Consider the following 12978-nt stretch of genomic DNA (forward strand, 5'->3'; position numbering starts at 1 on the left):
AGAAATTGGCACAACATTAGAGAAGTTGCTAGAAAGGCGTTGTATGACGAACATTCTGAACCAACTAGCAATGCTTGAGAAAGGCTTCGCTGAGCTGAGACGTTGCATGGGTGAACAAAAAGTTCCATTATTTTTGGATTTGTTGCCTTGTCCCTCTTCGATTCATAGCAAGGGACTTTTTGGATCAAGTCCTGCAAGGCTTGTACCCATCTATTTAGTTGATCCGGTGCTGTGGTTTTTGGATTTTTCTTATGCTGTCTATGTCTGATCCTGACCAAGATCTTCAAATAGGAGCGAGCCAGCGTCTTCACCAGGAACATTCATGCACTTACTGTACTTCTCCATAATCAAAGTACCCCCAAACCATTACATTCTCTATATTACTGGCACGTAGCAAAGTTATGAAATGTGTTCTGTTCACAAAGTTATACAGTCCGTCTGGTCAATGCTGCAATACAGAGTATGAGAATAGTTTTCATAGGAGTATAATGTGAGTGCAGAAGTTGAATTTGTTTTACAGTATATTAATACGTTCTTGTACTCCCAAATGAAAGAAACTAGAGAACGATGAATTAACTTGTTCCATGCAGAACGCCAAGTCAAACACAATTACTTGAACTTAAAATAATAATGCATTAATATGTAATTACCATTGCATTTTCATTTTTGATGAATTAATCTCTCAGGGGCACAGCAATCACCTGTTTTCAATTTGGGTCCCATGATATTTGCTGTTTCTACTTAATAAGTCAATCTTAATACAAAAATTGTTAGTAGTATCATGATATTTTTTACTGAAATATTTAAAGTGCATAGAACAGATGAAATATCAGTTGTTTCCAGGTTGTTCCATGTCTTACATGAACATTTTATAATAGTTGTTTGTGATCTTGGTGCAGGTGGCATTGGAGCTGGAGGTGGTGGATATGGAGCTGGTGGATATGGAGCTGGCGGATATGGAGCTGGTGGATATGGAGCTGGCGGACAGGGAGCTGGCGGATATGGAGCTGGTGGACTAGGAGCTGGAGGCAAGCCACCAAAACCAGGTTAGATATACTTATTTGCCAATTGGTGCAATTAATAATATAACAACAATATATGTTTGTATGATAGAATTTGACAGTCTCTACTTCATTTGTGGTTAAATGCAGATATGTTTACAGGTATAGAATGAAATTATTACATTTTAGGTATGCACAACTTTGGTTCCCAATTGTTTCGATTTTGCTGTACGTGTTATACATAATGATAAAATATTCTAACAAATGTCTAGTAGACATACATACTCAAGATACACTCTTAAAAGTGAATATCCACCTATTTACACCATGTTGCTCTTAGGTCCAAAATTCTGTGTTGCCTGCATAAAATGATAAAATGCTGGCAGTGTGAAGCTGCCACTAGGGGTAGCTAAGGAGCTTACTGCTAACTATTTGATTATTGAGTTAAAGAGATTTTTTTTCGAGTTCAGCAAAAATCTGGCAAAAGGGGGAGGGGGAGCCATAGAACAATAAAAGAGCCATTACTCACCAGCCAAATCCCTCAACGTTCTAGTGCAGCCACTGTGGAGCTCCCCGTCACTCTCTTTTGACAGTGCTGCAGCGATGACATGCCCATATACCCACATAATTGCTGCAGCCAACCACTGAGGCCAGTTTTTTCTGCAGTGATCAGGTGGGTATATGGGCATGTTATCACTGCAGAACTGTCCACAAAGAGCGGTGGGGAGCACTGGAGCAGTGGCGTTGGTACATTGGGGGATTTGTCAGATGAGTAATGAGTTGGCCAGATTTGTGCCGAACTAGGAAAACCCCTTTAAGCCCTAAAGATCCTCCTGTTGGCGGCTGCAGACCACCAAAATGTTATAATTTAGCTCTGTCTATAGAGATTTGGTGCTCTTGATTGACGGCTCCAGCTTTTAACGGATGATAGTAACGCCAGCACATGCTGGAACCGTCAATCAAGGTATTAAAAGGAGGTATTAAAAAACAAGCCCTGTGTGTTATAAAAAAAAACGACACACAAATTATTTTGGAATATTCAGAACTGCTTTCTACTGTATTTAATACACATTCAGTATGTATTATTCAGAAATCTGTTATAATGGACTATATTTTACTTTGGTATGTTTCTTTTATTTAGGTTATGGACAAGGAGTTGGAACTGGTGTCGGCGGGCTTGGTGAGTGAAACCATGCTCTTTGTCAATGTCAACTTATTAATGCAACTCCTAAGAATATTTTCTCCAATTTCCCCAAATTTACAATATATTGTTTAGGCCCACTAGATGCAAATCACCAGGTCAACTGAGATCAAGTTACTCTTATTTTCAGCCAAAAAATGTTCTACCATAACTGAGAATGCATGTGGAGTAGACATAATAATGATGCCATGTCCTCAGCCATACCACCAAGGAGCCAACCTTACATTTGGCCATAGAATAACCCTATTTGAATACCATCCCTATTCTTAGCTGCTAGATTAAACGGCCGGCCAAACATATATCATTTTTTATTTTTGTTGTACTGCACTAATTTATTTATTGACTATTATACCGAAATGAAGACTTATTTTGAATTTGTTTTCTTTTATGCTACCATAATTTTGCCTTTCTGGGGTATAATATGTAATAACCTAATTGTCGCTTCGTCCCAATGCCCAAAAACAGTAAACTGTAGTCAACCAGAAAAGGTTGTTGGTATGCCATGGTATGACTACAACTGGGAGAAGGACTCATAGGAAATGACTGGGGAGAGGTTTATGGCTTAGGTTTACAAGAGACAAGTGAAGTTCTTAATGGACATTAGATCCTTATCAGTGCTATAAAACAACTGGTACTTTTCTAGGTGATCCAGGGGCTCAACAACTAGAAACAGAGCCATCAAAATGTACAGGTACGACCATTAAAGTCTGCACATGAAAAATCAATGTGCAGAAGACTGTGACATATTAGGGATGTAGCAGTCTTAGGGATGTGAAGTATTCAATCCCAGCTTTTACTAACAAGGTAATCAAGAAAAGACATGTCTCTTATATATGCCACCAGATCTAGAAAAATGATAATATATTAAATTAATCAACCATTAACCAGTAGTATTAAAATTGACTTAATACAGCTTATTGCCTAAAACAACAGTGAGTATTCACAAGCATATTCACTAGAAAATTCTCACTGACCTAGCGTTGATTGTAGGTTTACTATATGACATTAAAACTGATGTGATTTTTTTTTAAATTAAAATAACAGGTTTTGTCTTAAAGAGAAACTTTCACCTGCCCATACATGTGCAGCTTATTGCACCATGTAATGGGTAGGGCTGTACACCCCCTGTCTCACTATAAAAAAAAATCCTATCTTCCTCTGTTATTTAGATATCGGTGCTGCTATATTTGGTGCCCAATATTTAAATAACCCCCTGAACAGTCAATGGGGTGTGTAATTGGCAAGGGGGCGTGTAACATCACTGTGACACTGTTCAATCAGCTACGCACAGTGTCACAGCAAGAGCTGGAGAGAGTGAGAGCGTGTGCTCCGCCGCCACCACGGAACAGAAGAGGAGAAGAAGAATGTGAATTCTTCTTCTTCTGTTCCATGGCGGCAGGACTACCTTTGGCAGCGGCATCGGAGCTGTGTGCGTACGCTCTCACTTACTCGCGAGAGATCACACAGTCTTATCGTCCTTGTCTGCCGAGAGCTAAAGAGTGGAAGCGTGTGCGTGCATGCTCGCACAGCTCCGACCTGCACGTGCGCTCCTCTCTCCAGCTCTTGCTGTGACACAGTCTGTAGCTGATTGGACAGTGTCACAGCGATGTTACACGCCCCATTGACAATTCAGGGGGTTATTTAAATATCGGGCGCCAAATATAACGGCACCGATATCTAAATTGTGCCCCAGGGTTTGTGCAGCCCTGCCTATTACATGCTGCACTCAGCTGCACATGTATTGGCAGGTGAAAGGTTCTCTTTAAATCCATACAATTACAATAACTTGTATTATCGGTTACACTGACTATTCCTTTAAGAGCTTGCTATTATATTGATCAGACATGGTCAGTGAGTATTTTCAAACAGCAAAATGGAAGAAATGAAATAAAAGAATCTTTGCTCTGCATACAGTATGTCCATATGTACCAGTGCTTCATTACACGTTCAATGACTTCACAACATTTTTTGCAACTGAACAAACTATATGAGTTTCACATATAAAAATATAGTACCCCTAAATGTAACATTGAAGAACATGATAACCTAAATGATGACCTGGTCAAATCAGTTAAAAAAACAACATAACTTTTGAAAAATATATGTCCAACCAGGGGTGATTCTGAAAATTAACCCCTTCCCCCTGCTTGCATTCTGGGCCCTAATGTCCAAGCCATTTTTTAAATTTTTCCATTGTCACATTAGAAGAGCTGTAACTTTTTTATTTTTGCGTCGGCATAGCTGTATAAGGTCTTGTTTTTTGCGGGACGACTTGCAGTTTTTATTGGTACCATTTGAGAGTAGATGCGACTTTTTGATCACTTTTTATCACATTTTTTTTAAGTCAGGATTAACAGAAAACAGCAATTTTTCCATTGTTTTTGATTTTATTTTTTACGGCGTTCACAGTGTGGGTTAAATAATGTAACAGCTTTATAGTCGGGGTCGTTACGGACGCGGCGATACCAAATATGTGTAACTTTTTTGCTTTATTGTATTTTTTTTTAATAGTAAAGCATTTTGTAAGGGGAAAAAGTGGGTTTTTAATTTATTTTTTTTTCACTTTTTTTTAAAATTAACTTTATTAAACTTTTTTTACTTTTATACTAGTCCCACTAGGGGACTTCACTATCCTCCGATCGCTATTATAATACACTGCAATACTTTTGTATTGCAGTGTATTACTGCCTGTCCGTTTAAAACGGACAGGCATCTGCTAGGTCATGCCGGCGGCATGATCTAGCAGGCATTCGTTCCAGGCAGACCTGGCGGCCTTTATTAGACCCCCGGCTGCCATAGAAGACACAGACACTCGGCGATTTTATCGCCGGGTGTCGGTGGGGAGAGAGGGAGCTCCCTCCCTCTCTCCAAAACCATTCATATGCGGTGCACGCTATTGTGCACCGCATCTGAAGGGTTAAACGGGTGAGATCGATACTAATATCGATCTCACCCGGCAGAGTAGGGACGCCCCCAGCCCTCAGCTGCCTCTGGAATGGCGGCGCTGTAGAATAAAGCCCATTAATGACCGCCGTGAAAAGGCTTATCGGCGGTCATTAAGGGGTTAAATAGTGCCCCTAATTCTCAAATTGCAGATAAAAAAAGTTTTTTAGATAACATATCTGACACAATGCTTCCCCCGTCCCTACAACCAGGGACAGAGTGCCGCCTAAGTTGGAGTTTTTACTTGGCCTTTCCACACTAGCATTGTTTTTGCAGTATGTCTTTGATACATCATAATCAGTTGTTTTATAAAAACATACTTAAAAAACTACTAGTGTGAAGGAGTCCTTATAAGTAGATTGCGCTTCCTGCTGAAATATGATCCCTTAAATGGACACTAGTTTTTCAAACAACTTAGGCTAATCTAATAGTATAACTGATATAGATAAACTTAGCAATTTGCTTACTGTCAAAAAAAGTTTTATCCATGCAAATTCTGTGTGAAGATACTGCCACTAGGTTTCTCCCTTCCTATAATCTGCTGTGCACCCCCTGTTTTCAAGCAAAATCTCTCCCTAGTTACAGAGCAGAAATGACTGACTGCAGAAAGTTGGGGTGTGTGTCTTCACCACCTACCAATAGAACTTGATCGAGAGGGGAGGGGGGAGCATGAGGAGGAAGCAGAGTGAGATAGAGAGAGAGACATAAACACACTGCCCATAGAAGTCTATGGAGAGGGGAGCAGGAGGAGGGAGCAGATTGAGTCAGACACAGACACACTGCCAATTCAAGTCTATGGAGAGGGGAGCAGAGTGAGAAACACACATACAGATGCTGCAGCTTCCTGGTAAGTGTTACTGTCTCACCCAAGTGTAGGATTGTCAGTCACAATGCTTATTACTGCTGTGTATTGTCAACCATGCTGCTGCAGCTTCTAGATATGTATTAGAGAGAGATAGAAGAGCAGATTTCTCCTCTTCTATGTGTGCTGTGTATAGAAGACATGATAGCAGCTAGGCTCCGCCCACTAGCTCAGGGAAAACGGAGAATTAGAGAGTCTGCAGAGAGAAAAACTGCTAAATAATGCAGAAAACAAGTCATGTATTGGTCAGAAATAGTGTTATTCCTCTTGAACGCACATATAACAGCTTATTCTAAAAATTAAAGCTAGGGATCACATATTTATGGTCAATTAGTTTTGGATTCCCTATCATTTCAATTGGATAAAAAAACAAGTGTACCATTCAGTTTATCCTTTAGCTATCAATTGTCAGCATTTTTTGACATGATAAATAATGGCGTAGTTGGATTCCACTGATGCATGCAGAGTTTTTAAGGTTGTATGCCTAGAACATAGTCTAAAGATTCCTATACAGTGCTATCTGGTGGGCTTAATCTTCAACATATTTTCCCGTTCAACTTTACATTACAAGGCAGTGATGCATGACCATTATACAGTCATGTATGAGTGTTTTTAATATCCCTCAAGTAATTTTTATAGTCTGATAAAATTAAATCCAACCAGATATTTGGAAAGTGATGTAAGCAGGTTTTTGACCTATTTAATAATAGGAGACATGGCTACATATAATAATTTTCTGTGGCCAATTGTTTAGGGCCCCCCTGTGTATTGTTACAGATTACACAACCACCAAATAATCCTGAGATTCTTAGAATTAATCTGATAAACCTTAATAAAACAACCGGATATACCAGAAAATGAAAATGCATGTTTATCCAGTACAATAATAAAAATAACATTGGAAATGGTTAGTCAGTTCGTGTTGACATCAGCCCTTACCATTGTGGTTTGTTTAAGTTGGCCAGTGCCTGTTTCCTGACTCTTTATCTTGCATTTATTGGAGCTCATTACTCTAAACACACTGCATCCATTGGGCGAGAGCAGCGCATTGTACTTCTTACAAATGTTTGCTGATAAAGAATTCCACATTACAAGCTGTGGATGGAATTCAGACTACACTTATAACCCAAGGACTTCTTTATTATTCATTGCCACAATTCCGCAGACTATAACAACAGTTTCTTCTGCATAGTCCAAAAAACACAAGCTAAGTGCATGTATTAAACAGAAGAATCCAAACTTTCTAGTATGGTATCTACTTTATATTAAGCCTGAGGGGTCCAGAGACAGGTATTCCCGGTAGGTGGAAGCTGCAAATTTTTTTTGTGTGCCCCATTTTAAGATATCCCCTCTATAATGGTGATAGCAGCCACCGTTGTTGCTCCAAAATTATGCCTTAGTTCGCACATAACCATGCTTCTTCGCCCCTCTGCCCTGCTTTGGCTAGAGAGTATATGTTATGATGGAGTGTGTGAAACCCACAGGAGTTAATAGTGACTCACAAATCTCAAAATTATTAAGCAATGAACATTTTACTAGAAAATGTTGATATGACAGGCATACTTGTGATTGTGATATACCATCTTACTAGTTTTTGGATTCAAATATATGGTGAAAAACTTATAAAGAAATGACGCAGTTTAGTTAAACAATACAATGAATATTAACGCCATTGATTTGAATGGGCATTATGTAATGCTTAATATCCCCTGTGGTGGCGCTGCAGAGGAATTGAATGCTTATTATCGGATTTCCACACTGACTACAGCTGATCGCTGAGGGTCCCAGTAAGGAATTTTTTTTAGGTTACCTTATCATCTGAGACTTCTATGATATTCTGCAAAATAGGACGCGCTCAATTTGGATGAGTACAGACCAGTTTTTCATGGAGTTTTCATAAATCTAAAATACCTCTTGATCTGGAGGGTATAAAATGATGCACTCTTCCCTATTATGTATAACTGTTGTATTTTATATGGAACACATATTAACTTTATCTATATATTAAACAAAATTATTAAGCTAAATAATGGACGAAAATCTTATAGTGCCCATTAAAACTACAAATAATTGGTCCAAAGGCAAGAAAAGTGAGACTAAACAGTTGTGTAATCATTGTATAATGTTTACCACTGATAGGTGGCGGTGTTGGTGGAGCTGGTGGCGGTGGAGTTGGTGGCTTTGGTGCTTGGCTGCAACCAGGTAAATGGTTTAGAGTTATATGGAGAACCTTCTGTTCTATTTCCCCTACCTCAAGCACTGTTCTTCCAATTGGCTTAGTAGTAGCTTATATCAGCCAGAGACATTTAGTATTTGTTTATCTCTGCCTCTTTCTGGGATGACTAGATAGTTGGGGGTCACCAATGATTCATTTTCCAATGTCTACTAATACTGATTCCATATAAAGTATGTGAGTCCGGGGGCTGCACATACCATATGTACAACCCGGAGCCCAGTAGGAAGGGGCCCACTGCCACCTTAAAAGCAGTATCTACTATCTATTAGTTTGCATGTGAGAATTGAGCTATTGAATTTCAGTAAAATTAGGCACCCATAAAGGGGGTGCTGTATGATAAGCTACTGTAGAGCAAAGGACCCATATACTGTTTTTGTACGATGTCCTCTTCTGCTGTCTGTGCCCCCCCCCCCTCCCCCATGATTAAGTTAATCATGGATTTCTACAAATTTGTGTCCTACATCTTTCTCCAATTATCCTTTAAGGTGGTGCCCAACAAGGCGCTGGTGCTAAACCAGGAAAAGGACCAGGTAACAATATTTACAGCTGATCTTACAACATCCTTACATAATTCATTATTTTTAATGGCTGTGGTATAGATATCTTATTTGTTTGGTAATGTTGCAACAAGATTTATCAGTATATTTACATGGGATATAAAGTCGATTTCTACCTCAGAAAATCTCATACATTTTAAGAGTTTCCTTTTTTTGAGTTAGAAATAAAAATATATTCATGGTATAATAAAAAATAACACCACTTTCCGATATAATTTGTGCATGAATTTCTCACCAGTTTCAATATGCCTGCTTACTGTCAGTGAATGGCAATGTCATTAAAAACCTATCCTGATGATGTCCTAAAACTGCATTTATTCTTAAGTGTACCAGAGCTCTTTCTTGTCACAAACAATGTACCTGTGACAGTTGGACATGATCAGGATGGGTTTTCAGATTTGGATGTAAGCAAGAACTTTTCCATTTACTGACAGCATGCAAATGTCTTATATTAATTTTAAATTTAGGAATACAGATTTCCAACTAGTATTAGTTGACACAAACTGTCTCTATGCTTTTATAAGCACATTACACGTATATATCCCTCATGGTTGATCGTTCCTTCCTGACAGGTTCAGGGATCCCTGGCTTGTACCCTGGAGTGGGTGGAGGTCAGAATCTTCTTTTTCTTTTCCTCTGTACCCACCGTGTTCTATCAAGTGTGATCATGATAGTCTTGTATGGCATTCTGTATGATGAGTTAACATTTTCCATTAGAATTTCTTGGTGTATTGTGGGTTTATAAAAAAAAAAAAGTACAATCTTAGGCCTTATGCACATGACCGTGGTGATTTTTACTGTCTGCAAATACGGATCCGTAGTCATCAACAAATCATCTGCAAGTCATCCGCATGTTCGGTATGCTGTCCGCAAATACGTTCCATAGTGCATCAGTGGTGCATTTACTGATCCCCAAAAAAAGGGAGGCTACAAATGATGTCACCAACATGTACCCACCGCTTGAAAAGGTCACATGATCGCTCAGGCACCATTTTCTTGGGGAATCCCCTGCCGTCGCATAGCAACGTTTCTGCAAGGCGAGTTTGTGCCGCAGTTGCGGACATGTTCTATATTTTGCAGATCATTTCTGCGGCCCAGACACACATCAATAAATATACGGAAAGGTGTACGTGGCCTATAGAAATGAATGGGTCTGCAAATTATCCGTAATTACAAATCCTACGGTCGTGTGCATGGGGCCTAAAGCAGTAGTAGTAGTAGTAGTAGTAGTAGTAGTAGTAGTAGTAGTAGCTGTAGTAGTAGTAGTAGTAGTAGTAGTAGTAGTAGTGGTAGTAGTAGTAGTAGTAGTTGCAGTAGTAGTAGTAGTAGTAGAAGTAGTAGTTGTAGTAGTAGCTGTAGTAGTAGTAGTAGTAGAAGTAGTAGTAGTAGTTGCAGTAGTAGTAGTAGTAGAAGTAGTAGCAGTTGCAGTAGTAGTAGTAGTAGAAGTAGTAGTTGTAGTAGTAGTAGTAGTAGTAGTAGTAGTAAGTAGTAGTAGTAGGTAGTAGTAGTAGTAGTAGTAGTAGTAGTAGTAGTAGTAGCTGTAGTAGTAGTAGAAGTAGTAGTAGTAGTAGTAGTAGGTAGTAGTAGTAGTAGTAGTAGTAGTAGTAGCTGTAGTAGTAGTAGAAGTAGTAGTAGTAGTAGTAGTAGTAGTAGTAGTAGAAGTAGTAGTTGTAGTAGTAGAAGTAGTAGAATTAATAGTAGTAGTAGTAGTAGTAGTAGTAGTAATAGTAGAAGAAGAAGTAGTAGTTGTAGCAGTAGTAGTAGTAGTTGTAATAGTAGGATTAGTAGTAGAAGTAGTAGTTGCAGCAGTTGAAGAAGTAGCAGTAGCAGTAGTAGTAGTAGTAGTAGTAGTAGTAGTAGTAGTAGTAGAAGTAGTAGTAGAATAAGTAGTAGTAGTAGTAGAAGAAGTAGTAGTAGTAGAAGTAGGAGTTGTAGTAGTTGTTGTAGTAGTTGCAGTAGTAGAAGTAGTAGTTGTAGTTGTAGTAGTAGTAATAGAAGTAGTAGTAGTTGCAGTAGTAGTTGTAGTAGTAGTAATAGAAGTAGTAGTAGTAGTAGTTGCAGTAGTAGAAGTAGTAGTTGTAGTAGTAGTAATAGTACAAGAAGTAGTTGTAGCAGTAGTAGTATTAGTAGTAGTAGTTGTAATAGTAGGATTAGTAGTAGAAGTAGTAGTTGTAGCAGTTGAAGAAGTAGTAGTAGTAGTAGCAGCAGTAGTAGTAGAAGAAGTAGTAGTAGTAGTAGTAGTAGTAGTAGTAGAATAAGTAGAAGTAGAAGAAGTAGTAGAAGAAGAAGAAGAAGAAGAAGAAGTAGTAGTAGAAGTAGCAGAAGTAATAGTAGTAGTAGAAGAAGTAGCTGTAGTAGAAGTAGTAGTAATATCGGAAGTAGTAATAGTTGTTGTAGTAGTAGTAGTAGTAGTAGTAGTTGTTGTAATACTAGGATTAGTAGTAGAAGTAGTAGTTGTAGCAGTTGAAGAAGTAGTAGCAGTAGTAGTAGAAGTAGTAGTAGTAATAGAAGAAGTAGTAGAATAAGTAGTAGTAGTAGTAGTAGTAGTAGTAGTAGTAGGAGTTGTAGTAGGAGTTGTAGTAGTGGTAATAGAAGTAGTAGTAGTAGTTGCAGTAGTAGTAGTAGTAATAGTAGAAGAAGTAGTTGTAGCAGTAGTAGTAGTAGTAGAAGAAGTAGTAGTAGAAGAAGTAGGAGTTGTAGTAGTTTTAGTAGTAGTAATAGAAGTAGTAGTTGCAGTAGTAGAAGTAGTAGTTGTAGTAGTAGTTGTAATAGTAGGATTAGTAGTAGACGTAGTAGATGTAGCAGTTGAAGAAGTAGTAGCAGTAGTAGTAGTAGAATAAGTAGTAGTAGTAGAAGTAGGAGTTGTAGTAGTTGTAGTAGTAGAAGTAGCAGAGGTAATAGTAGTAGTAGTAGAAGAAGTAGCTGTAGTAGAAGTAGTAGTATTATTAGAAGCAGTAGTCGTAGTAGTAGTAGAAGAAGTAATAGTAATAGTAGTAGTAGTAGTAGTAGTAGTAGAAGAAGTAGAAGTAATAGTAATAGTAGCAGAAGTAGAAGAAGTAGTAGTAGTAGTAGTAGTAGTAGTAGTAGTAGTAGTAGTAGTAGTAGTAGTAGTAGTAGTAGTAGTAGTAGTAGAAGAAGTAGAAGTAATAGTAGTAGTAGAAGTAGTTGTAGCAGTAGTAGTAGTATTATTATTCGAAGTTGTAGTAGTAGTTGTAGCAGCAGTAGTAGTAGAAGTAGTTGTAGTAGTAGCAGTAGCTGTAGTAGTAGAAGAAGTAGTAGTAATAGTAGTAGAAGTAGTAGTAGTAGTAGTAGTAGTAGTAGTAGTAGTAGTAGAAGTAGTAGTAGCAGTAGCAGTAGTAGTAGTAAAAGTAGTAGTAGTAGTAGTAGTAGTAGTAGTAGTAGCAGTAGCAGTAGTAGTAGTAAAAGTAGTAGTAGTAGTAGTAGTAGTAGTAGTAGTTGTAGCAGTAGTAGTAGTAGTAGTAGTAGCAGTAGAACTAGTAGTAGTATTATTAGAAGAAGTAGTAGTATTGTATTTTTTTTATATATGCTAAACAATTACTTTATAGTCATTGCTAAATATATATTGACATTTAAGTGGATGGCCATCCAGGGCTGTAGCTACAGGGGGTTCAGGTGTACCTGGTCCCAATACTCTATCTGCCACATAAGAAGACATTGTTATTATAAAAGGCATTTAATAGCTGGGGGACCTATTACAAATTTTGCATTGGGGGTCAGGAACTTCTCCTCTGTGGTCGTCTTTGTATTACAGTCCGCCAGTGTGATAGCCACTGTTTGTTCTGGCTCATAGAAGTGATGTTCCTAATAGGTATATGGACACAGGTTGTATTTGTGAGACAATCCCTTTAACTTACTTAATTCTTATGGTTCTTATTTTACATAAATGTTACAAATAAAGAACAGTCTGCTATAATTCTGTATCTATTACATTGTATACATTTTACAGTATATTTTGTATTTCCCTTTGCCTACAGGAGGAGTACCTGGTGGATATCCAGGTGGTGGAATCCAAGGTAAGAGTGTTTCTGGATTTTTGTTCGTGTCTCCTGTGTAATATATCTAGTCTGCCAATAACACACAGTGGAGCGGAAGTTTCCTGTTAGGTGTATGCACATTACTGTGAATTCTGCTTTCTCAGCTATATGTGTGTGTGGCTG

General features: G+C 38.2%; 1 protein-coding gene across 6 annotated transcripts in view; it reads left to right on the top strand.

Annotated features, from left to right (window-relative positions):
* The window catches only part of ELN (elastin), a 90643-nt gene that overhangs the window by 24864 nt on the left and 52801 nt on the right, over positions 1-12978 (top strand). For all 6 annotated transcript variants that reach the window (XM_075854109.1, XM_075854113.1, XM_075854110.1 and 3 more), the window contains exons 5-10: positions 900-1046; positions 2143-2181; positions 8147-8209; positions 8729-8773; positions 9373-9411; positions 12796-12834. In XM_075854109.1, the coding sequence (XP_075710224.1) occupies positions 900-1046; positions 2143-2181; positions 8147-8209; positions 8729-8773; positions 9373-9411; positions 12796-12834 (372 nt within the window). The remainder of the gene's footprint in view (positions 1-899; positions 1047-2142; positions 2182-8146; positions 8210-8728; positions 8774-9372; positions 9412-12795; positions 12835-12978) is intronic.

This window comes from Rhinoderma darwinii, chromosome 2 (genome assembly GCF_050947455.1).
Source record: "Rhinoderma darwinii isolate aRhiDar2 chromosome 2, aRhiDar2.hap1, whole genome shotgun sequence".
Taxonomy (NCBI): Eukaryota; Metazoa; Chordata; class Amphibia; order Anura; family Rhinodermatidae; genus Rhinoderma; species Rhinoderma darwinii.